General features: G+C 32.8%; 1 protein-coding gene and 1 pseudogene across 1 annotated transcript; both read right to left on the bottom strand.

Annotated features, from left to right (window-relative positions):
- Positions 1-4,771: 4,771 nt before the first annotated feature.
- On the bottom strand, positions 4,772-27,695 carry LOC110266031 (naringenin 8-dimethylallyltransferase 2, chloroplastic-like). The gene is made up of 10 exons (XM_088495771.1): positions 27,689-27,695; positions 27,158-27,321; positions 25,149-25,232; positions 24,889-24,978; positions 19,307-19,408; positions 14,606-14,701; positions 12,040-12,111; positions 11,853-11,951; positions 11,443-11,550; positions 4,772-5,038 (listed from the first exon to the last, which is right to left on the bottom strand). Exons 1-10 carry the CDS (start codon positions 27,693-27,695, stop codon positions 4,997-4,999), a joined length of 864 nt encoding a protein of 287 aa, XP_088351897.1. The 3' UTR covers positions 4,772-4,996.
- Positions 6,940-10,434, bottom strand: LOC148549751 (uncharacterized; annotated as a pseudogene).
- Positions 27,696-27,709: the final 14 nt, after the last annotated feature.

Consider the following 27,709-nt stretch of genomic DNA (forward strand, 5'->3'; position numbering starts at 1 on the left):
ATAATTGTAAATCGCTTCAGTCACTCATATTAGCATACTACACTAATTTTAAATCTATATAAAAATTAAATTCTGCATTTGTAAAGCCATATGATATTTTACTTTGCTTTTTTTCCATTTTCAATCTCGTGGTGCTGAGGGCGATCATTTTGGTTTTTTCTTGTATCGTCTAAAATTCAAAAAATATAGTATTGAGACATGAGTCCTAATACAACAATTTATGACAAAATAGTGTTGATAATTAATATAAAAATATTATTTGTACATTAAAATCAGTTATTAATATAAAATACATATTAGAATATAAAAGACATATTGAAAATGAATTACCTAATACATGTATATATATAAATATATAATGATAAATTTTCATAGCCAATTTTGATATAGATATAACATGATTTTAATTGATAAGGTTAGCCATTATCAAGTTGAGCAAAATGGTACAAGCTAAGGCCAGCAACGAAAGCAACAAGAAATTTCTTATTCCTCACACATGAATAATGTAGTGATGTTGAAGATGACATTCACAACAGAGGTGAAAAAGTTAAAACATATGAAAAAGAAACAAGTGTCATGCTGACGGCATATGATCTAACTTTTCTACAACAAAAAGGGTTTTTGCAATGGTCGAAAACCATTGCCATAGATCAGAAAACCGTTCTTAAAACTTTAGGCAACACTTTAGTAACGATTTTTGACCTGTGATATATGTGGCTGTTATCAATGTTCATAGGCAACCGTTTTTTCTCTAAGGCAACGACAACCAAAAATCGTTGCCAGAGTTACTAGCATAGACAATAATTTTGACAACCATTTTTAAAGAATGGTTTAGAACCGTTACTGGATAGGCAACGGTTTAGAACCGTTCTCTTTCATGATGTAACGCTTTGAAACCATAACTGGATAGGCAATGGTTATAAGCTGTTGTAGTTTTGTTATTCACAAAGACAACGATTTAAAAGCGTTGCCTTTGTTATTTTTTTTGCAACGGTTTTAATACCATTGCCATTTTGTAGCCGTCTTTGATAACGGTTTTAACACCATTGCCTTTTATGACTTTTGACAATGTTTTTTTTGTAATGATATAATTCTTTAATTACAATAGTTTTCTCACGTTGCATTGAAATTAGTTTCAACTATTTTTTTAATTTAGTATCAATAAATAAGCTTAACTATTTGAATCAAATTACTAATGAAAACTAATTGAAAATTTACCATCAAATTTGATTTATAAAGTATTATGTAAGATCTACAATCACATTGTATCATCATTGCAAAATACCATAATACTAGTCTAAGCCATAACTACTTCAAATTATATCATCATTATTTTTTAAAATATAATAGCAAGGCATAATCTTCAGTGAAAAATACTAATTCATTTTGAACATGACAATGCTGGAACTTAAAAATTATTACAGACAAATTTTTGTGTCATTGAAGTTTGACTAAAGAAAAATATACATAATAAAGAAAAGTAGCACTCATTGCTTTGCATCATTTTACAACTTAAAATGCACCAAACTAAATTTAAATCCAAATCAGAATCAATTAATTCATTGTTTGCACACTCAAAAAACTTCAAAGTTTAAAATTTATACACGTTGACACTAGCCAAGCCATCACCGACTAATAACTTGAAGTAGCAAGTAGTATTCTCAATCAACATGTAACTGCTAAAGTAACTAAAAGAACATTGATTAGCATTAAACAAAATGCAAACTACAAGAAGCATAGAAGAGAAATATGTAACACAAAGCATACCACAACTTTGATCTTAGAAACGTTGTTTGCAATCTCTTTATCTGTTGAGAAACTCCAAAGGACTTGGCTCTCAGACAAGCCGCGGAATTTGTTTCCAAGTCTGCTGCCATCGAGAATGTCCTCAGTCGAATCATCAAACAAATTTTGTCCCTGAATATTACCATAATTTAAACACTCATTTTGTGAAATATTAAGACATCCATTGAGAGAATCATCTCGGAATTCCCAGCCACTTTACATGCTAACAAAATAAACCAACCATCAATTAAGAAACAACCATTAACATTAACATTATGCTCAATAAAACAACTTAGCTTAATTTCAAACTAAATTGAATTAAAACAAAACTTCTATGCTTAACTTTTTCCACAAAGAGAACATGTTCAACTAAATGACTCTTTGATTTATAACAGAAAATAAGTTTAATCCAAACACACACCATAACCGAACCTCAACGGATGAGGTGGGGGGTGGCGCAGTGGATGCAAGCAGAGAGGAGAGCACGGAACAGCAGCGGATGACAGAGTAGGAACCGATGACGAAGCAGAACTATTTTTTCATAACATTGCTCAGAACAAAATCTCATTAAAGAAAAAAATTCATTCAACAAAGTAACTAATGGTAGAACAAACCAACATCATCATAGCAACAATCAACAATCAACAAAATTCATAATAAGCGAAACCAATTCATAAACCAAACAAAATGAAATCATGGAGTTCTTCCCAAAAGATTTTACCATAATAGAACAGGACAATTGTGATGCATTACTCTTTTCAAATAGCGATGACCAACTTCCAATAATTTTATAGTAGCAGCACCCTAAAACATATAATGATTAATTTACAAGGATCAAGGAAAAAAGATATAACTATACAGAGAAAATAGGAAAAAAATAAGGAACAATGAATGAAACTTACCACATTTTTCACCTCTATCCGCCATTCACAGCAACATCATTAATCAATTACTCACTTAAACAAAATATAACTCAATAGCTAAATAACTAAAAACAAACATACCTGATGCTTATTGATGCACCGAGCAGCGATGGACGATCGTGACCCACGAACGAAGGCGAGAAGCGCAGAGAAAAAGAGCAGAGAAGAGCATAGCAGAAAATGGCGAGCAGTGACAGACAATGGCACGATGACGAGAGAGCACAGAGCCACAGAGACACGACGACGCAGGCAGGCGACTCACAAATGCAGGCGACGATGCAACGACGGAGACACAGAGGAGCAGTGACACGAGGCAGAGTTGCCGAAAATTGTGAGTGTGAGAGAATCTGCCTCTATAGAGGCTGAGTTAGAGAGGGTTCTTCACTTCTTCACTTCGAGCTCGAGGGATAAGAAGGGAGGGAATGCTTCGCTTCTTCGATGAACCTAAGATTAGTTACTAGTTAGGTTTTTTTTAAGCGTCAAAATGACGTCGTTTTTAGGGAAGGGGGTTAAAAAATATTTTTTTAAAATTTTTGAAATAATTTTTATAGTTACAAAAAATACTTGTATTTTATGACAAACAAATAACTTGTTACAAACAATATTTAATTTCGTGACAAACTGATTTTTTGTTACAAAATAATTGGAGTTTTTGAAACAAAAGGATATTTTATTACAAAATATTTTGAATTTTTGCAGCAATTTCATCTTTTGTTACAAAATATTATAAAATTTTGTAACAAAACACTGGCTCATTACAAAATCTAATATAATTTGTAACAAAAAAGTTAGGTTGTTACAAAATATTGTTATTCTATAACAATCACTAATTCTTGTTACAAAAAATCAATTTTTTGTAATAATTTCACATTTGACACAAAATATTTGTTACAAATACTCCATTTGCTTGTAGTGTTAGTAGAGGGAGGGAGAAAGATCATCTCTGTATTTTGTTCTGAAGGAAAGTTGCTGAAATTTTTTTTGAAGTGTTAAAAAAATATTATATTAAATTTTAGAGCAGGAATTAAACCAAAAATATATAACATTTGTTATAAATTTATTTTAAATTTATTTCTTCTATAAATAACATTTGTGATATATTTATAACAATAATTTTTTAGTGTTCTACAAATTTAGTATTTATAGAGAAAAATGTTTAAATTTGTATGATTATTTATAACTATTTTTATATGTATCTTTTAATTTGTATAATAATTTAAATAATATTAAAAAATTATTGTTTGATAAAAAATTGTTGTAATGGTTATAAAATTGTTCTTTAAAATAATTAAAGAGAATAGTTTTATTTTGTTGCTATAACGTAATAAAAATTTGAACTTCAACAGCAACATTGTAAAAATTGTTGTCTAAGACCATCTAATAGAACAGTTTTAAAGTGTAGTAGCATTTTGGTAATGTTTTTTATGCATTTTTTTTTGTACAATTATTTAAATAACATTAAAAAATAGTTGCTTAAAAATAAATCATGATAACACTTATAAAACCGTTCTTTAAAATAGTCAAATAAAATAATTTTAATTTGTTGTTATAAAATAATGAAAAATTGAATTCAAATATAACACTGTAAAAAACCGTTATCTAAAATTATCTAAAAAAACGACTTTAAGATGTTGTAAAATTTGACATTACTAAAACTCATATTTATTGTAGATCTTCTCATTATAAAAAGGCCTTCACTCTCCTCATCTTTCTTCACCACACATAAGCCTCTCACAAATTATTATCCAATTAATGCAGAAAAAAGTTTTTTTTGAGTAGTGTTTTTAAATTGATTCTATAGATATTTTATTCTTTTTAAAATCACATTCAAATATTAATTTAGAATATAATTAAATAATTTTAAACATAAAGGGATATTTTATTCTTTTTAATACTAATCTTAAAATATTATTTTTTAAAAATATTAAAAAATTCCTTAACCCTTTTCCAAAAATTAATTAAAAGAATATTTTAGTCTTGTTTTTTATTAATTTGAAATGTATTTTAATATTAAAGAACATATTATGTATTTTTAAAATAAAAATAAAAAATATTTTGATATGAATTATATAATTCACATGTCAGTTTCTCATTAAGTCATATATTTATTATACCAATACATTTTTATTTCTGCCTGTAGGAGCAACAGGGAAATACCTATTATCTATCTTATGAAAACAGCAATTTACTTGAACAAAAATATATAATAAACTTGCACGAAGATTCATCTAGTTGAAACGTATGGAAAATGCTGCACTATTTATTAAATCCACAATCTCACTTGTTCTTCAACGAACAAATATTACAAGGACACTTTCCACAGTTACAAGCTGCAACAAAAAAATATGAAAACGATAAATCTCATAACTCTAGTCTTCACAAGCATAATAGTTTTATCAATACAGCATCGCTTAATTAAGAAAGAATTGAAATAATTAAGTCAAGGAACAAATATGCAAAGTTCCGAAAATCAAATCAGTATAACGGTTAAAAAATTTAGAAATTTAACCGAAATTCAGCTAGAGTAGTTGAATTGAAATAATAAAATTATATATATATATATATATATATATATATATATATATTTTAAGAAGTTAATTTTAAGACTAACTTTTGGTTTTATTGGATTAAACACAAATGATCTTTGATAAAAGGTTGCGTTCAGGAGCTTGCAAAGGGAGAACTCATACACAGAGAAGAAGCAGAGAGCTACGAACGTGGAGAGAAAAGTTGCTCTCTTGTATTCACATTTCTATAATGATGAATCTCACTTCTCTAATTAGTTACATATAGATTTATATATACAGTGTCTTGTGACTACAAATATCTACAAGGCTTAAATTAATCTCTAGCTAACTAGTGTCATGTTGGCATTCTCCTAACAAACTTCAAAACTATCTAACTAACATGTTTATCATGTTGATTCCTAACTAACTGTGTATCGATAACCATCATGAGCTCGACTTCCTTCTATCAGCCTCCCTCAAGCTTGGAATATGGATGTCATGCATTCCAAGCTTGCAATGAATCTTTGCTAATGGCCCTGGTGCCAAGCTCTTGGTGAGAATATCGGCGACCTGTTCAGAGGAAGGGATTGGTAACAACTTCAAAGAACCACCATGCACTCGATCTCGAATGGTGTGGCAGTTGATTTTGATGTGCTTGGTACGCTCGTGAAAAACTGGGTTCGAAGCAATATGAATCGCTGATTGATTGTCACAGAACAAGGTAGTCGGCCTACGTAAGGGGACTTGCAAATCTCTGAGAATGTACATGAGCCATCTCCCTTAGCATGTCGCCAGCGCCAATGCGCGATATTCTGCCTCCGCAGAAGAACGCGCCACTGTAAGCTGTTTCTAACTCTTCCATGAGACAATAGAGGAACCCAAGAAGAAACAAAATCCAGATACCGAATGCCTTGTATCAGGGCATGGTCCCCAATCAGAATTAGATTAGCCAGTAAGGCATAAGTCAGAGGTGGTGGAGAACAAAATTCCTCTTGTTGGAGCACCTTTGATATACTTCAAGATGTGCAACCCAGCCTTGCAATGCACGTTCGTGGCACAGTCCAGATATTGGCTGAGCTTGTTAACAACGAAGCTAATATCTGGACGAGTATTCGTCAAGTAAAACAGCCTCCCTATAAGCCTGCGATAGGGAGTCAAGTCAGACAAGGGTAAACCAACATACTTTGACAGGGGAGCAGTGTAATTCATCGGGGTGGAGGTAGGCTTGGTATTCAGAAGGCCAAACTCATCAAAGAGATCAATTGCATACTTACGTTGGTAGAGAAGGATGTCCTGGCTACTCCTTGCAACTTCAAACCCAAGGAAGTATTTGAGAATCTCCCAGATCCTTGATTTTAAACTTGGCATCCAATAGGGCTTTCACTCTTTCAATTTCTTTCATGTCATTTCCAGCTAGAACAAGATCATCAACATACACCAAAAGGGCAATGAAGGCAGTGGAGCTACTTCTGGTGAATAGAGAGTGATCAGCTCGCGATTGGGTGTGCCTTCAATACTGAGCACAAATTATGATTCCACTGTCGACTGGCCTACTTAAGACCATAGAGAGAATGCTCAAGTTTGTACACACTGTTTGGAGGTGCGGAGAGACCGGGGGGAAGCTTTATGTAAACAGTCTCAGAAAGATCCCCATATAGAAATGTCGTGTTCACATTGAGTTAGTGAAGAAACCAACCCTTCTGAGTTGCGAGAGCCAGCAGAACTCAAAATGTGGACATTTTCACTACAGGAAAAAATGTATCAAAGTAGTCAAATCTAGCTAATTGAGTATAGCCCTTGGCCACCAATCTAGCCTTGTGGTATTCTACCGAGCCGTCTGGCTTGAGTTTGGTCTTGAAGACCCACTTGCACCCAACGGCACGCTTACCCTTTGGAAGAGTGGTAATTACCCGGGTTTTGTTAGTTTCGAGGGCCAAAAGTTCATTCCTAATTGACTGGCGCCAACAATCATGCTGAATAGCTTGCTCAAAATTTTGAGGTTCAATGAGGTTGTCGATGGCGGTAGAAAGGGCTTTGTGAGACAGAGAGAGATGTTCATATGAAATGAATTGAGAGATAGGATGCTGTGAAAATGAGGATGATGAGGCACCAGAAGAAGAATCTAATTCACATAGAACCTGCATACATTGAAAATCTGCTAAACGTACAGGTGGTTTTCTAATCCTATTTGAGCGCCTAAGATGTTGGTCTATATGAGGTTGTTCTAAAGCTACATGATCATGTGATGGTGAGTTAGATGGGGGGCTTGAAGCCAATGCTGGCATGTTATGCTCTGCATGCAAGTGTGGAGAATGCAAGGGTGACGCCTGCTAATCTAAGGATGCATGAGTAGGGTGATGTGCTTGTGTGCTTAAGGGTATGTGTAAAGGAACTGGCAACATTTGAGGCATAATAGATGAGGATTGTGCATATGTATGATGTGCTAAATCATTATGATAGAATGGCAAGGTATCCAAAATAGATGCACCATGTGAATCATTAAAAGCGTTGGATTGGTGAAAAGGAAAAATGTCCTCATAGAAGATGACATCTCTTAAAAGAAATACCTCTTTTGAGTATAGATCCATCAATAAAAAACCTTTAGTATTCATTTTGAAACCCAAAAAAATAGCCTTTCTTGCTCTCTTTTCTAATTTCTTTATGTGAGCACTTAGGGTGGAAGCAAAGGCCAAACACCCAAATGTTCAAAAATAAGAGATGTCAGGTAAAGAGTGGAACATTTCTTGAAAGGGGCTTGATGCATTTATAGAGCTAGAAAAAACACGGTTCAAGATATGTATGGCATGAGATATAGCAAAAGTCCAAAGATGATGAGGCAAATGGCTTTGAAAAACAAGCGCTCTAGCCATATTCAACATATCTTGATGCTTGCGCCCCACGACTCCATTTTGTTGTGGATTTTCCGCACAAGTAGTTTGATGAATAATTCCTTTTGATTCATAAAAAGTGTGTAGTAGGAACTCTTTGCCATTATCACTTCTTATGCATTTTATTCGTTTTTGAAATTGTGTATCAATTAATTGTACAAAAATGGAAACTAAATACGTTACTTCAGCTTTTCTCTTCATGAAATATTCCCAGGTGAATCTGCCTTGTCATCCACAATGGATAAGAAATATTTATGGCCTTGACTAGAAGTAACAGCTAATGGTCCCCAAATGTCCATGTGGATGATATCAAAACAAGAAGTGGATTTTGTTTTGCTAAGAAGGAAAGAAAGACGCTTTTGCTTAGCAAAATGATAGGGTTCACAAAGGACATGTTTCATTTGGCTCTGAAGAAAATCATAGTGCTTTTGCATAGCTTCTATTCTATTATTAGTAATATGTCCTAGTCTACTATGCTATAGGGCTGCCAAATCTAACTTATTTACAACATTATTGACACAATATTCTTTATTGACTAATTGAGATTACTGTGAGAGTGAGTGCAGTGTATGCATGTAGGCAGAATCCAAGATATACAAGCCTAAAGTTAGTTCAGCAGTGCCAATTATCCTTAAGCTCATCTTGTCTTAGATCTCACCATTCAAATCATTAAATGTAAATTGGCATAAAAAGGATGTAGTAGCTTTTGAAATGGAGATGAGGTTGAAAGTAAAAGATGGAACATATAGAATGTTTTAAAGTTGAAATTCGATTGAAAAATTAATTGTCCCGCTAATGGCAGTGACAATTCTTGATCCATCTAGCAATTGAAGTGTGATTGGATTTACTCTTTGAAAACTAGTGAACAAGTTTAAAGAACAAGCCACATGTGCCGTGGTACCTGTGTCGAGAATCCAATCTGTGCACTTCAATTTATGTTTGGAGATAGATAGAATTTTGTATATACCTTTAGATGGGGCATGGACTTTAGTAGCCAGATTGATGTTTTGAGCAGGCTTGCCACCATGGTTGTGGAATAACTCAATTAAAGCTTGTTTTTATTCTTTCGTAAACAAGTAGTCTAAGCTCTCACTATCTTCCAAATGAGGCTCACTGATCTTTTGCAAATCTTCATCAGTGTTCACATTATTGATGGTTTTTAAGTCAAAACTATACTTGCAGTGAGGAGAAAACCCATGCTTATGGTAGCATGTGTCAACTAAATTGTCCAGTCCTCTCACAGTGAGAGCACTTCCTCAATTGACCACGTCCATTAGTGCCTCTCCCCCAGTTGGAGCGCCCTCTGCCCCTGCCACGTGAGTCATCTTGCCTACTTCCACCAAAACGATTGTTGGAGGAGTTGTTGAAGTTCATGGCAGCGTTTATTAGCAGCTTCCCATTATTGTGGCTCGAGCATGTTAGCTGGCGCTCTTGCTGCAACAGTAATGAATAAACATCATTCACATCAGGGAGTGGCTTAATGAGTATGATCTGAGATTTGGCCGTTAAGTAATCATCATTCAATCCTCTCAATAATCGAACAATATGAGTCTGAGACCTATACTTTTTCATAAGCTTAATGCCGCATGAGAATGAATCATCACATTCACATTTTATAATTGGTTGAAATTCATCCAATTCCTCCCATAAGCCTTTGAGTCTTGTAAAATAAGATGTGATGGAGGAATCACCTTGTTTAATAGCAAACATTTTCTCTTCCAATTCTGCAATACTAAACAAATCTCCCTGATAAAATCGGTGCTTAAGATCTTTCCAGAGATAACACGCTACATTGCATGATAGAACACTGTGCAAAATTTTACTACTGATAGATGCATGCAGCTAAGACAAGACCAGATTATTGCACCTATCCCAAGCCTGAAATGAATTGTTAGATCTGTCCAGTTTTGGGAGGGAACCGTCAATAAAACTTAACTTGTTCTTCGATTTCAAGGACAACAAAACTGACTTCGACCAAGAGTGATAGTTTAGAATTGTTAATGGATTCATTGTGAGAGGTATATCTGGATTGTCACTAGGCTGGAGATAAAATGGACTCGAAACATCTTGTAGCAGGTTCGAGCTCATCTTCCCTGCTTGAGCCATTTGATTATGTATCAGTGCCAGCTGAAGATTCATCAATTTTGCCAGTTTTTGAAGATATGAAGCTGAGAATTGTTGATCTTCCTTGTTCGAGTTGCATTGCCTTCTGAGTCGGCCATTACACAGTCTCAAGATCTGTGTTTTACGGGATTCTTCAAGAGGTTTTTGAGATAGATCTAGGATCTTTCACATTTGATCTCGTGATCGGAGCCTCCAAATCTCTATCATTGTGACGATTAGATGAGAAATGGAGTAACTCTCATCAACTCTATCGAATAGTTCAAACGTGAAGGAGAAGAATGGAGGTAAGTAAAGAAAAATTGAAGGAGTAGATCAAGATAAGAAAATGAAGATTGTTTCGAGCAAGAACTTGGATGAACAATTTAATCGCAACAATGGATTCATCATTCGACTTCTTCTTCAGTTACTGCATTTCGAATTCTAGCTTCTTCCACACTCACCGCACCATGATAAAAGGTTGTGTTCAGGAGCTTGCAAAGGGAGAACTCATGCACAAAGAATAAGCAGAGAGCTATGAACGCAGAGAGAGAAACTCTCTTGTATTCACATTTCTATAATGATGAATCTCACTTCTCTAACTAGTTACATATAGGTTTATATATACAGTGTCTTGTGACTACAAATATCTACAAGACTTAAATTAATCTCTAACTAACTAGTGCCATGCTGGTATTCTCCTAACAAACTCCAAAACTATCTAACTAACATGTTCATCATGCTGATTCCTAATTAATTGTGTATCGATAAGCATCATGAGCTCGACTTCCTTCTATTAATCTTTAATTTTTTTTAACATGGAAAAAAATGGAGCTACTCCATTTACATAATCAACTTATCGTACGAAATTCAATAACAAGCAAAGTGCATTTGCCCAGAAAATAATACTTCGTATTGTTTTACTAAGAATTTGTTTGGAAATCATTTAATATGAAAAAAGAATTTTAATTTTAAAAAAAATTATTTTTATTTAAAACTCAATTCTATGATTTTAAATGATTATAATATATTAATAGAATAGAATTCAAATTTAAAGAGTGTGTGACTAGATTTGAAAATCAGACTCTTTTTTGTCTCATTTACTAAAAATAAGAATTAAAATTCTAAAAAAAAAAATTAAATTATTCTTTTTTAGTTGTTCTAAAATAAGAAAAAAAATTTAACACCTAATAAATTTTAATTCTTAGCATTCGAAACAAGCTCTAAGTTATTGCTTACCTTAAACATAAACATATCAAAGGAGTGCAAGGAATCTTTGCTTGATAAATCTACTGAATTGACAGCGTAATTCCAAACGTATAAAACCATAATGACATGTGTCACAACCTAACAAATTAAAAATTACAACAAATTTAAGATATTAATAAATTGAATAAAAGAATTAGAATAAAATGCCTTATTTTCTATAAAAATGGTGTAAACTCCAAATAGTTCTTCGAATTGATATCATTATCATTGAAACTTTTGGAATAGATTAATATACATGGTGAAATTTCATTAGTTTTTCCATGTAAAAATTTGTGAAGAGAGAGGCAAACTATAAACTGAGGTACATTTTTTATTACTACACAGTACACACTAATAATTAATTATAATAATCTATATATGCAAATAAAATATGACATTACCGTAACAATTTTGCTCCATAAAACAGGAGATAATAATGCTCCCATTGTAATAGCAATTCCATAAGCCATTTGAATAAGTGATATACATAGCCAGAATACCTAGAAAAAGATAAATAATGAATACATCTGGATATATAATATGCCAAAACCTCATATTTAGAAAATGCAGGAAAGAAAAATAAATTACTTGCTTAACACCCAAGCGTATTGCCAAAGTTTTCAAGCCTGCTGCCTTGTCTCCTTCAACATCCCCTAAATCCTATTTCTCACCCAAAGTGTTAAATCTTGTGTATAAACACATCCAATAAAAAAGTATTAAAGTTAATGTTTTTTAAGATTATTGTTACATATACAAATATTGTTACATATACAAATATATAATAATCATTACAAATATATCTTATGTATAAGAATATATTTTATTAAAGTTATAGAATTAAAACGTAACTAATTTAAATGCGAATGAAAGAGTTCGTGTAATTAATAAAAAATTAGATAGTTAAAGTATAATTAAGTAAAGCTTATGAATCAAATTATAATTAATTAAAATTTTGAGATTAAACGTAAGATGTAAGTGTAATATTTAGAAATTAAAAGATGTAAAAAGAATTTAAGTAAAGATTGAAGTGACGAGTGTCGTAAAATTTAAGAAAATAACGGTAATTATAATAAATGATATAGAAAGATAATTTAGCAACCTAAACTCTAGAGACTTCATAAAACACTTACGAGAACAAGAAGAGGTTTATAATTGGTTATAGTACTAAAAAAAGATAAAAAATATCAAAAAAAACATTAATACAAGAAAAAAGAGAAATAATATTACCAGAAACGGCTACGTCCTAAAAGACCTAAGTGAGGCAAGTGAAAGAGACTAAGATTGATTATGATTATAAAAGAAATAAAATAGAGAAAGAATAATGACACATGAGAATAAAAGACGAAAAAATGGATATCGAAGGATGCAATTGAGAGAAAGAAATAAAAGAAAAAGAGAAACTAAGAGGAGTTATAGCGATTGAAAACTGATAATTGAAAGGAAACAATTATGGTAAAAGGAACAGAGAAAGGAATTGAAAAGGATTGATAGAAAAGAAAAACTGATATATAAGTGTTGACTTGGCCTTGGGCCGAACACAGGAATGGAGACGCTCGCAAACTGTGTGCTACTTTTTTTTCTTAGTCCTAGAAGTCCTGTAGGCTAAAGTTCATCTATAGTGGATACCATTTGTGTACCTTAGGTTATTGCTCTTGTAGGTCGAATTTCATCTACAAAGAGTTGTTATTCCTATAAGACGAAGTTCACTTACAGGGCACCGTTTCTGTACGCCAAAATTTACCTACAGAGGATTAATATGTTGTGTTTTGGAAAAACCATATCCGACTAAGAATGCTAGATTACGTCGGGAGCGAGTAGAAATCGACTCGTGAGCTCATGATCTGCATTAGGACTAGACATGCACCATACTTATTTGCCGTATATATTCTCTAATGTGCGTTCTGTACGTGCGTGTGATTTTCTTGTTATATTTTATATTCGCTCTTTGTTTATTTTTTTTGTATGTTTTGTTTATTTGCTATTTTCTGTATTTTATGTTTAAATACAGTTATTTGGATAATAATATAGAATTAACAAACTTAATTAACAACCTTGATTTTATTAAGAACCTCCAAGTTTTTACCTTTTTTTTTAAGTTCAAGTACGGTCAGGGATGGATCCAGAAAATTTAATATGAAGGGGCCGAATTTTAGATAAATTATTTTTATTCTATAAAAATAATTAACATATAATTATTAGAGTTAGTTTTTCAAAAGATTTATCAATATATATATAATTATAAATTTTTTTTCATAATTTTATTTTTAATATGATAGTTACATAAAAGAAATATAACAATATCAATAGTACATTATAAAATTATAAAGTACCAATAATTTATAGCGTGTTTAGTTAAAAATTATCACATATCTTATTAATTAAAATTAATTCTTTAAAAAATTTGAAAATAAATGATAAATTATTAATTATTTGGAAGACACAATACCTTTATTGAATAAAGATATAAGATATTTTTATAAAAGTTTTTTTTTTAACAACGTAAATTTAAAATAAAAATAAGTATTTTTTATAAAAAAAGAATATCTAAAGTACATCATGTGATTACCAAAATATAACTACGTAAGTTATTATTAATATAATAATATAAATTTTAAATATGTTAATATAAAATAAATAAATGATTTTTTTAAATAAATATAAAAATTATTATATAAAAACTAATTTGAAAGTTACAAAGACTTGATGGTATGATATTAAATCAGTTAAGTGAAAAATATTAGTGAATTAAACAATTAAGCCATAAATCTATCATATAATAAAAATAATACATATAAAATATTAAATTATATAATATTTTTTATTTTTTTAAATACATATCTCATATATAAATATAGTTTCTAAAATTTTTGGGGGTCGAGGCCACTACTCGCCCCTCTAGGTCCGTCCCTCAGTACGGTTATTTATCCTTTTTTTGTTCTTGAATTTTTTGAGAAAGAGAAAAAAAGAAAAACATAACGAGAAAAAAGAAGAAAGCACGAAAAAAAAAAAGAAACGTAGACGAAAGATGCATACGAAAAAGAAAAAAAAAAAAAGTAGAAAAACAAAAGTGTATATGTAGACATACGTATAATCTGACTTTGTTGGAGTATAAAAATATTTATAGGTCTAATATTTCTGTTGTAGAAAATTTTACCTTTGCTATTGATATTACTGTGTAGAGACAACCTATGACGAAACAACCAACAAGCATAGATCTTGAAAATGTAGCTGCCTTTTTCAACACAAAGGTCTGGGCATCGCATGTATTTGAAACAAAAAATTGCATTAGACTTCATAAAAATTGCATTAATCAAAACTAAATGAAGTAGTCTTTAGAACCCATATTAAAAGCCACTAAAGTTTATGTCATGAACTATTAACACAACCTACAATTTTGGTTAAAGATGTTGTCTATTTAATAATTATGTATTCCAATATTTAATATGTGATAGCAACTTCGAAGTATGAATTCATATTTAAAGGAGCAATTGAATAATGTATTAAAGATTTCATTTTTATGTATTATTAGTATAATTACACAAAATATCGAATAATGTTATCACATTAATAAAAATAATAAAAATGTTACTTGCATATTAAATATTAGTTACTAAATCAGTCACTATATATTTGTGTATAAATATATATATATTTAACTCATTTTTAATATGTATTTTATATTTTAATGTATATTTTATATTAATAGATAATTTTAGTAGTTAATTTTAATATATTTCTAATATATATAATATGGTTATAAAAATAATTACGGTTTAAACCTACTACTTAAATATTTAATTAAACACATTAACTCAACTGCATAATAGTATAATTTTTTTACATTATTGTATCAAAATTGAACTAATTTATTAAAGTAATTGTAAACACATCCAAAAAAAATTTTTGTCATAAAATTTGTTTATATTTCATAGATAGGAACCCTGTTTTTGTTTGGTCGTGGAACCTCTTTTTTTAATGTCCGGAGGAACCTTTTTCTGTTACGTTATTTCATTTTAGCTGGATTTAAAGATGAAGTTTGAGGCTCCAACAAAGAGTAAATGGTCAAATTAGTTTTTAAAAAATTATTCGTTCTTTAAATTGGTCCTTCAAAGATTTTTTTAATTAAATTCATCCTTTAAAGATTTTAAACTAGTCATGTTAGTCTTTTTGTCACTTTTTTTGTTGATGGTGTCAAAATTTACTAATATGACACGTTAAGTGACACCCCAATATATATCTATTTTTTTTTTTTTTTGAAATAAAGAAAGCTCAACACGTTATAGTGGAGCATAAAAAAACAAATAAATAAAATAGAACACACATGAATGAACCTCCGGTCATCTCCAGCAGAGCCATCAACAACCAAAAAGATCAGTACCAGACCACTCCTTATAGCTCAAAAACGTCCTTCCTTGGATGTCCTCAACACCTGCTTCTCTGTTGTTGAATATCCTGTCATTTCTCTCCATCCAGATATTCCAAATCACTGCAAAAAAACTAACCAATAACACAAGCTCCTCCTGCTTTCTGTTACATATGCCTATCCAACTCTCAAACAGTTCTTTTATGGTTCCTGGGACCACCCACGGTCTATCAAAGTATCTGAGCCAAACGCACCATACCTTCCATGTCAGCTCACATACAAGAAACAAATGATGAACAGATTCCGTTTCCCTTTTAGATAGGACACACAAACTATCATTTTGATGAAGCACGCCTAGTCTGCTCAACCTTTCTTTAGTGTTTACCCTGCCAATCAGAACGAACCAGCCAAAAAGCTCAATTCTCGAAGGTACCAACCCTCCCAGATTGATCTGGTGAAGCTATAGCTCGTTATCTCTTCTGAGAGGGTCTCCGATTGCAACACCTGCAGAAAAGAGTTAGTAGAAAAAATTCCTTTATTATCAAATTTTCACACAATCTTATCCTCTCTGCCAGCTGCAAGTTGCACTGGCCTTAACCTCTCATGAAGTTGATTAACTAATTGCAACTCCCATTGGAACAACTCTCTCCTCCAATGGAAGTTCCAGATCCACCCTATCCCATCCCAGAACCCACAGTCCCCTATCACTGATCCTTGCTGGTTTGAAATAGAGAATAGCCTTGAAAAACTCACTTTAAGAGGACCACCTTGCACCCAATTATCTTCCTAGTACCTTGTCCGTCTTCCATTCCCTACTTCCATTGCCAGACCACTAATAAGTTTTTCTTTCACCTGTTGTGCTGAGATATTCAACTGACAGATGTCTTTCCATGGACCCCCTTTCACTGGAAGAGACTGACTAGCTAGCATAGCATTTGGAGTCAGATTATTACATGAACACACAACCTTCTTCCACAGCGGGCAATCCTCCTTTGAGAAGCGCCACCACCATTTGAACAACAGCGCTGAGTTCCTGAGTACTGCATCTCCTACCCTCAAACCTCCCGCTTTTTTTGGGGCCTGGACCACTTCCCACTTCACAAGAGGCATACCATAGTTGCCATCCTCTCTACACCACAAAAAACTCCTCTGAAGTGCAATGAGCTTGTTAGCCACCGCCTTTGGCATCTTGTATAGACTGAGGTAATAAACCGGTAAGCTATTCAAGACCGATTTGATGAGAACTAGTTTACCTACTTTATTCAAAACCTTTGCTTTCCACAAGCTAAGCTTCTCTTCCACCTTATCTATGATCGGCTTCCAAGTCTTTACCAGTCGAGGGTTCGCCCCCAAGGAGATACCAAGGTACCTAATAGGTAGCGCCGCTTGTTTACACCCCAGAAGACCACACACATGCTCTACCCACTCTTGCTCACAATTAACTGGGATCAAATTCGACTTATCAAAATTGATGCTCAATCCAGACATCAGCTCAAAGCAGCGCAGCAGCCTCTTATAGTTTACAATTGTTTCTATCTCCGGAGGGCAAAACAAGATAGTATCATCTGCGACTGTAGATGAGACAATTCAATATGATCTCTCCCGACCAGAACTGGAGCAATGCGCCTATTCCTGATAGCTTCCCCTAACATTCTATGCAATACATCGACCACGAGCACAAACAGCAAAGGAGAGAGTGGATCCCCTTGTCTTAAGCCCCGCTCCATCTTAAACGTCTTGGAAGGTGAACCATTCACCATGACAGACATGGAAGCCGTGCTGACACACTCTTTCACCCAATTCCTCCACCTTTATCCGAACCCCATCTTCTGAAGCACAAGATCCACAAAGCTCCATCTAACTCTATCGTATGCTTTCTAAAAGTCGAGTTTTATGATTACCGCCTGCTTTCTCCTCGTCTTGAGCCATTGAACCGTCTCACACGCAATGAGGGCGCCGTCATGTATCTTCCTTCCCTTAACAAAAGCACTCTGTGTCTCTCCTACCAAGTCCGGCATTACTGTTCGCATACGCCGCACTAAGACCTTGGAGATCACCTTATACACACATCCCACCATACTAATAGGTCTGAAGTCCTTGATCTCTTTAGCACCCACAAACTTCGGAGCTAGCGTCACCCACGTTACATTTGCATCATTTGGTAACTTAGTAGTTTGGAAAAAGTCCATCACTGCTGCAGTGAACTCCTGACCCATATCCTCCCAGCATCGTTTGATGAAGTTCATATTGTACCCATCACTACCCGGGGCTTTAGAGGATTCACAATCCCACACTGCCTCCCTAATTTCCTCCACAGATCTATTAGAAGTCTTAATTGACTATTAACAGTATTAGTTTATGAAATTAGATAAAATTAATCCCAAATTGAGAGATTTTAATGCCTCAAGTTCTCCCCATAATTAGATTTTTATTTGATCTAATTTTATAAATTTATTATGTTAATAGTCAATTAAGACTCCTAAGAATATGTGTTGGAGTATCACTTAATGTGTTACATTAGCAAATTTTGACACCATCAACAAACAAAATGACGAAAGAACTAACATGATTAATATAAAATATTTAAAAGATGAATTTGATTAAAAAAAAATTTTTGGAGACCAATTTTAAATATAAATGATCTTTCAAGTACTAATTTAACTATTTATTCTCCCAACAAAAACACAAAAAGGCCTAAAGAACAGTCCTCCTATATATGACCACACAAATAATAATAATAATAATCCTCCAAAATACCTTATGGGTAAAGTGGTAAACTATCAAATGATACTTGAAAATTCATATTATTAACAAAAGTAACTTCAAAAATACAAATAACAAATAATCTCTCAAATAATTTAAAAATATGATAAAAATATTATATTTCTAATAAGTTACAAATAACTTTTATATGTAGCAAATTACCTGTACATGTTTAATTATTAGAATTTTTATAAAAATATTTAGATAACTGTTTAATGTCCATATAAAAAATCAAAGTATCTCTAAACTTTTTCATTATTTTAAAAACTTTTAGCCATTGAGAAAAGTCGAAAAAAATTAGTTTACAGTAAAATCACAAATTTTAAGATGAAAAATCTCATTTGTTTAATAATATTTGTAAAAAAATTGAATCAAAATTTACTCTCTAAAATTTTTTTGATAATATATATATATATATATATATATATATATATATATATTTAATATCTAATTATTTTTATTATTTTTTAAATTTTTTTAAAATTTATATGTCATTTATATTTTTTAGAAATTTTTTTCAATAAACTTACAAATATCATTTTGATAGTTTACGCTTGAGTAATAAATAAACTTGTGGCAGCAGACTTCTCCTAAGCTTAATTAGTGTTTTGCTATCAAATTTTTTTTTTTTTTTGCATAACATTGATTGTTATTTTTATGTATATAAAGGCTAATACGTGACCATACAAAATAATATATCTCAAAAAATTATGTTTTGTAAGAGAATACCTTCATATGTAGAAAAGGTCCTATATGAAATGATGCCAACATAGACATTGCATTAGATAGTACTGTGAGAATTGTAGATCTCTTCCATCTTAATAAAGGCAACTGAAAAGTATATATATAAATAGTTACAATTTACAAACACAAATTAACACACAAAATGTCGGTGCAGACCATAGTAAAGTCAACGCGAGAGAGAGAGATGGCATATATAAGATTCTTTTTAGAAAAAGAAATACATAAAATTATGATAAAAAAATATTATAATATTATATATATGAAAGAAATTTGTCATTTGTAAAATTCGGTCAAACTGTAATTAATTAAATAATAAATTAAATAAGAGTAAATATGATTAGAAAATTTAGCAATTGAAATTTGATAATTTAAATATGATATTTGAATTCAGTGGATTTTTCCGAGTCGAAAAACATAGTTTTCTGAATAAAAATACACATTGGAAATTTGACCGGCTGTACCGGCTGCGATCTGTCCGGTACTGTGGCTGAGAAAATTAATTAGAAGTGAATAATTTTAAGAAATAAGAATTTATAATTTGAGAAGATATAAATATTTAAAATACGATTTAAAACTCTAATCTTAAAGGTTTCGGCCCAAAATTGGGCCAACGGACTAAACCAAGTAAACTGGGTCCAAGTGGGCCCAAGACCCAACATATATAAATATTAGTTATGAGCATTTCAGCTCATTTACTCTAAAGCAAGAGGGCAGGGGAGATGAAATGGAGAAGAGAGGAAGAAGAGAGAAAATCCTAACTTCATCAAACTTCAAATCATCATAACTTTCTCTCTGGAATTCTGATTGACGAGCCGTTTGTGGCTACGCATCGCTCTTCTCATCCTCTACAATTCTATCTAAGTTTTGTGGTGAGTATTCTACTGTCCTCTGTCCAGTTTTTATTTTTCTCTTTAAATTCAAATTTGGTTTGGGTTTTGAGGAAATCTTGTGATTTTAGTTGTTTAGGAGTGCTCTAGTATGAGCCATTGGTGAATTCCATCAACTAATTTTATGGGTTAAGGTAAGCAATCATCTAACCCTTGTGATTTATCAATTTCATGAACCCTAGGTTGATTATAAGTGTGAAATTTGATTATGTTAGAGTATTGGGTGATTTTGGTACACAATTGGAAGTTTGATATTGCTTGTGAGGTCCTTGGTGAGGCTTGAAACTAAAAGTTGGTGGAGACTCTCAAGAAGAAGCTCAATTATTTTGGCTACAAGAGATACAGTTTAAGTTTCATTTAAGTACCGTGTGGTGTGATGAGAATTCCTAGGCTAGATGCTCCTAGGATTAAGTTTGGATTGTGTAAATGATTGGTACTAATATGCATAATTGATATGTAATGTAAATTAATGATTTGATTGAGAATTGTGTGAATTTGTATGTTTGGTGTGTTGAGGATTTGATGAATTGGATAATGAATATTGGTTTGTGGAACATGCATTTAAATTAAAAATTTGGGTCGGAGGCCGTGAATCTTGGGTCGGAGGCCGAAAAGAGGTAAAGAAGGTAAGTTGATGTGTGTTTTATGTGATGATATAAGAGATTTGATGGATTTTAGATATTGAATGTGTGAATAATTGGTTTCGTCATTGAATAATATGGTTTGAGGAATTGAGGTGTGGAATTTGATAGTTTTGGGTAAAATTGTGTAGATGAGGTAGGTTTGATTTTGGTTGAGTGTGATTATGTGGATGTGGTTGGGTTGTGGCTATTTGGATGAGTGAGAATGAATTTGGCTTGTGAACTTTGAAAAAATTGGTAATTTCTGTTTTTGGGTAAAAACTGATTTTTGACCAACTTCGGCGGTCCGTAACTCGGTCCTCAGAGTTAGGAATTCTTCAAAATTGGATTTCTATGAAAGTTCATTCAATGATCTTTCCAACGGTCCAGAAATGGTTGAAAAAGAATTTTTGTAGAAGAAGTTATGTGTGTCGGAAGTTTGGGGTTTAAAAATGTAATCCTGCAGCTTTTTAACTTAGTAAAATTTTTTGGTAAAACGTACTCCGACGTGCACGCATGGTTGACGCGCACGCGTCACTTACGATTTTTACCCTCTCACGCGTGCGCCTGGCCGACGCATACGCGTCGCTGTATTGATGCAAGTGCCCAGCAAAAAATCCAAAGAGTTGCACTGGTACTGTGCTGGGTTTGTGTGAGGAGCACAAAATGCACCCACGCGTACGCGTCACTGACGCCCACACGTCGCGCTACCTTTCTGCTTCTCATGCATGTGCATGGGCGACGCTCACGCATCACTTCTTTTTTTCGCTTTCCACACGTGCGCATGGGCGATGCGCACGCGTGACCCTATTTTCAGCAAAAGTTGATTTTTGAGTTTTTAAAGCCAAAATTCAGACTTCTAAGCCTCCATTTTCATTCTTTAAGTCCTAAATCTTTATAGTATGCCTAGTAATGAAAAGAAGTTAGGATATGTGGTAACTTGTGGATGAAGTAAAGTGAGAATCAATGATGAATGATGAGTAATGATGATTGTATGAGTTACTGAGGGTGATAATGGAAGTGCGGTGTATCCCGTGAGCCAAAAGGCTGTATTTAATAATAATTATTGGCTGGTTATGGGTTATGTTATGAGCCGGATGGCTATGATAAATATCGATTTATGGCTGGAAGTGAAAATATGACTTTGAATGATTGTTTTATCTTGAGCTCTCTTTCTCGAAAGTGCGACCCCAGAGAAATGAAGGAAGGTGATGATCCCTTTCCTGTTCTTCCTGGTATTGTAAAATCGCTCCCAGCGAGATGGTGGGAGGTTAGGATCCCCTCCTTGGTTCCTCCTGGGCATATGATAACGTACCTCCTAAGTAGATACAAGGGTTGTGGTTGCGCCCCACTTGCTCCAAGTTGGTTAGTATAGAGGCTCCATGGGTGGACGCAAAGGTTGTGGTTTCGCCCCACTTGCTCCGGGATGTGGTGAGATATACCTGCCATGGTAGATGCAGTGGCATTAATCCACTTGTTTTGGGATGTGGTGAGATATACCTGCTTGGGTAGATGCAGTGGCATTGATCCACTTGCTCCGGGATGTGGTGAGATATACTTGCTTGAGTAGATGAAATGGCATTGATCCACTTGCTCCGGGACATGGTGACACATACCTGCCTGAGTAGATGCAGTGGAGTGATTCCACTTGTTCTGGGTTTGCTTTTGAGACTCCTGGGGTAGATGCAGTGGTTAGCCCCCACTTGCTCCCAGTCGAGTATGAATTGAGATTGAAACCATCTGAGTCTCGGATTTTCTTGGGTAGATGTAGTGGGTTGGCTCTACTTGCTCCAAGTTGAGATCTGAGATTCTGCTAATCCTATGTCGTAAGTGTGGTTGGACACTGTGAAAGTTGCAGATGAGCTCGCCCCCGTGGATAAACACCAGTTTGGGTGTTGTGTGATTATGATTATGATTGTGAATAACTCGAGTTGGGGATGTACGACCGAGGGACAGTCCAATCATTAGCTACCAGGACTTGTCGGGTTGGCTTTATAACCGATAGATGAGACTCATCAGCCATAGGGCAGACATACATCATTTGCATATGTTTGAATTGTTTGGGTTTGCCTATTTGTTTGGATTTCTATATCATATATGCTATGTTACCTGACTATATGCTATCTGTTCTACTTGTACCTTAATTGTGTATTACTTGTTTGTATTGATTGTGTTTGTACAATTGAGAGGTCCCTCATACTGGTGTCGGTTGACGCTGAAGGTTGTTCTTTTTGAAATGGAATAATGATATGATTAATTTAAAATAATGATTATTGAATGAGATAATTTGAGTTTCCTGGGTACACGCAGTGAATTGATTTCACTTGCTCCAGGTAGAGAATGAGATATTTTGAGTTCCCTGGGTAGACGCAGTGAGGTGATTTCACTTGCTCTAGGTGAGGAGATGAAGTATTGATATAGAATTGCTGAGATAAAATAACTGATGGTGGTTTGGCTTATGATTTTAATTCTGATTTGTTGGAGAGTTATAAGTTGGGAAGCATGAGGAAGAGGAATTAGATTTAGCATTTCTTTATGACAGTTGCCTATTGATGGATTAGCGAGAACATAGGATGAATATTTGGTGAAAGGAAGTTTAGGATGCTTAGTGAGTTTTTATTACAATGCATTGTATTTATTTGGCATTTTTACCGTACTGGGAATCCATGGGTCGGGGGTTCTCATTTCGTATATATCTCTTGTTTTTCAGATACAGGTCCAGGTGCTCAAAAATGAGCTGTGGTTCATTTGAGAGATGGCAAAGATCTTTATATTCTCTACTTTATATTTTGCTTAGAATCTCTCCACCTTTATTTGGAAAAGCTTATATTATGTATTGAACTCTTTTGAACTTGCCTATAGAGGCTCTTATGTTTCTTTTGGGAGAGATTAGGAGATACTGTTGTCAACTATTTTCATATTGTACCCTAGCCGGCCTAAACTTCGCAGGTCGCGACTAGTGGCTATTTACTTATGTTATATATCTATATACTGTCCTTCTCTTACTCTCCTTCATACCTTTATCTCTATATCGTTTTCGACTTCACGCTTTATCTTTTAGTTGTCGATGCGTGAGTGATACGACTTCGCGATTTTATTTTTACTCTTTTCAGGCTTCTTGATTAATATTCCTTTCAATTATACTTATAATTATGTATTAAAAATCCACCTTGAGAGTCGTACCACCTTATTATCATTGACTTATGACTCGAGTATAAGGATTTGAATATTAGGATGTTACATCATTGACTCTAGTAGAATTCATGATAATATCTTAAGAATAAACTAGATATTAAAATATTATTTGTGTTACATGATAGTTTTTTGACGTAAATCAAGGTATTATTTATTTGTAGAAATAATTAAATAATAAATACTTAATATTTTATTATTAAAAAATATCAATTAATATTAATTTAATTAATAGACAAATATTTTAATATTCTCTAACATGATCCGAAAAAAAAAATTAACATTGTTTCTCAATTATGGGTTGGATACAACTTCGACTAAAATAAGAAAGGAGATCAATAACATAGTGAAAATGTATATTTTCAAGGGTTTATAGGGGGCATCAAAGTAATTTGACCGTGCTAGTTGCATCTAAATGCCTCACAAGGGATATTGCTGGTGTTTCTCTCTATTGTCAAGGAAATTTCTCTAATCAGGATCACACCATTGTCCATGCTACAAATTATTATCTTTAATTTTTATTTTTGTTTTAATCCATTTTGGATTTGACCACTGAGGAAGCTTGAGAAAATTTTTTCGGGAGGCCAAAGATTTTCTTGTAACACAAAATATATCATGATAACAAAATTAAATTAAAATTTGGTAAAAACTTTTATTCAATAAATATAATAAAAAATTTAATTTTTAATTCTTTAATAAAAATGATATATTCCTTAGAAATCGTTATAAGCATAATATTTATTAGTTAAATACATTATATATATATATATATATATATATATATATATATATATATATATATATATATATATATATATATATATATATATATATATATATATATATATTAACTTTTAAAGAAACTCACGTTAATTGAATATGCAGCCATTAGCCCTGCAGCAATAATAATACTCCAAATTAATGGCTTTGATCCTACCATCCATGCAAGTCCAAGACTCTGCACAAAAGCATAAAGAATAAGCCTTTTTCTCCGTAATAATATCTTTTTGAAAGATTCTTTTATTGAATCTCTGAATCATTTTTTAATGTACTAACAACGAATATATATATATGATTTATGAGAAATAACAAGAAGTTGTTGAAAGTGATGATCTATATATAAGATACCGTAAGTAGAGACGATGCCACAAGTATAACTCCAAATGTGAAGGAATATTCTCCGGTTGCCAAAGGAAGATCTGGTTTATTAATCTACACAAAATTTATAACAAAGGTAAAAATAAATAATAAGAAAACAAAATATGCAACTTAAAAGGCAATAAGGTTAAATAATTATTTATGACTATACGTTCGGAGTACTAAAAAATACTACTAACTAAAGTGAACTAAAACAGAACCAAGCCATTTTAAAGAAATAGGTTTTCTAAAGTAAAAAATTCAATTGAAATCACGTTTTTTCATAAAAACAAAATTATAAAAACCAGTGTTGTGATTTGATTTTGGTTTCAAATCAAATAAAATTGGTTTTACAAAATAGTGTCTTTCTCTTTTAGAAAATCGTGTCAATCGTCCCACAGTTTGATCATATCAATTGTATCAACCAACTCAATTGTCCAAGTCGATTTTTTCGGTCTAATATTTTGGTCGTCTACGTCGGATAATCAGATCAACCAGGATGATTGGATAACTTACACTAATTGTTTGGATTGGTCGATTACCGATGAGTTAAAACAGTTATTTATATATAAACCGACTAAAACTAATTTTTATCTAGTGAAAACTATTTTTATATATAGAGTTGCTACATATCCAATCATTTTTGTCAACAAAGCCTAATCAAGTTGACCTAAACCCAACAAAAACTATTTTTATTATACGTAGCGTGTACACGCGCGCTTCACATCGAAAGCGCACTAAGACTATTGAAAGGTTGGAAATCCGGATTCTTAATCTGAAAAGCGCTGGTTCGAGCCCACTAATGTAAACGAAATTCCGCTTCACTTTGTATTTGTTCTTCGTGCTCCTCCTCCTCCTTCTTCTATTGGTAATGTATGTTGTTGCTATGTTTTTGTTTTTATAGAGTTTTCTAGAGTTTATCTTCCCCTTTTGGTAATGTATGTTGTTGATATTTTTTTCTTTTTTCTTTTGTTTTATTCTTCTAAAGAGAGTAAATCAAGAATAATTTTGAAAAAATGAAATAAAAAGGAGAAGATAAAGAAAAAAAGATGAAAAAGAAGAAGAAGGCGAAGTAGAAGATGAGGAGGAGGAGAAAGAAGAGTTTTGAATTGTGCAGGACAACGAGACCAAATGCACCGAAATCACATAGTGATTGCGACATAATTAACCCAGAAATGCACCGAAGTTACATAATAATTGTGACACATTTTATGAATTTGAATTTGGATAGAATGCATAATTTTCGGTTCATTTATTATTACACAATGGTGTTTTTATAATAATATTTTGGTTCATTTGGAGTCCAGGTGTGTTGTCGATGAACAATTTATCCCAAAGGTTGGGATGGCTTTCAAGACAAATTGAATGGAATGGAATGAAATATAATGCAATTGAATAAAGTGATAATGAATAATTTCATTCTTCTTTGCTAAAATTAGTGTTACTTATAAATTTGAATTTGGATAGAATGTAGGAGTTTCTGAATTTATAAAATGCATAATTTTCGGTTCATTTGTTATTACACAATAGTGATGTTATAATAATATTTTGGTTCATTTTTAGTCGAAGTGGCACTACTAGAAAACTAGTTATTACAGACGGATATTTCCGACGGATTTTATCCCACGGAAATACAGACAGAATTTCAGAGGAATTTTTTGTCGGAAAACCAAAAAAATGGATTAGCATAAATTACAGACGGAAAAGAGAATCCGTCGATAATTCCGTCGGAAAAATTATTTTTTTTCAGTGAGAAATGGTTACAGACGGAAAATTCGTCTGTAACTAAGTAAACAAAACGGTGCATTTTATTAAATTATTACAGACGGAAAATCCGTCTGTAATTTAAAATTTTTCGTCGGAAATGTTATATTCTGCGTTTTATGATCGATTGTGCCGAAAGCCCCAAACTCTATTCATTTACAGCACCAAATCAAACGAGCTCAACCCAGCTTCTTCTTCTCCGTCGACCAGCTTCTTCTTCTCCTTTCCTCACCCACAGTGCCACCGCCGGCTACCCTAACCGCCGCAGCTACCTTCTCCTTCTTCTCCTCTTCTTCTTCTCCTTCTTCTCCATCATCTCCTCCAGTCAATGCTGCGGCTACCTTTGCGCAAGCCCTAGCTCCGTGGTGACCAAAATCGGTTCCACCTCTCTCTTTTCCCCCTGTTCGAACCGTAGAGAGTTCAATTAATTTTGTTTAGTTAGTTTGATTGTTTCTGCTTCCAGGTTTTGGTTTCAAAATTCTTTTAATTTCTGTTGAGTTCAATTAATTTCGTTTAGTTAGTTTGATTTTAGTAATTAGTTTAATTAGATTTGTTTTCTGATTAGTGGATTTTTAGGTTGTTAAAATAGGATTAGATTAGGTTTTGATTCTGAATACCTGAGAAATGTTTAGATTGTTAATCTGGATTGCTGAACAAACAGAATTCAGAGAAACACTTGTGAGTTTTTCTTTTTCTTCTTCCCTCCCCTCTATGAATTTCGCTGTGCACACCAAGTGTTCAATGGTTTGCTTATTTGTTGGTTTGACCTAACATGCACATCAAATGTT

The sequence above is a fragment of the Arachis ipaensis genome, chromosome B8, assembly GCF_059453495.1.
Source record: "Arachis ipaensis isolate K30076 ecotype BB chromosome B8, ASM5945349v1, whole genome shotgun sequence".
Taxonomy (NCBI): domain Eukaryota; kingdom Viridiplantae; phylum Streptophyta; class Magnoliopsida; order Fabales; family Fabaceae; genus Arachis; species Arachis ipaensis.

What these genes read in the sequence shown, in the direction of transcription:
- LOC110266031 (XM_088495771.1), bottom strand. An exon ending in TGGCATCGTCTCTACTTACG is followed by an intron (nt 24,979 to 25,148) that starts GTATCTTATATA and finishes GCTTTTGTGCAG; the next exon opens with AGTCTTGGACTTGCATGGAT. An exon ending in TATGGAGCAAAATTGTTACG is followed by an intron (nt 11,551 to 11,852) that starts GTAATGTCATAT and finishes TTAATTTGTTAG; the next exon opens with GTTGTGACACATGTCATTAT.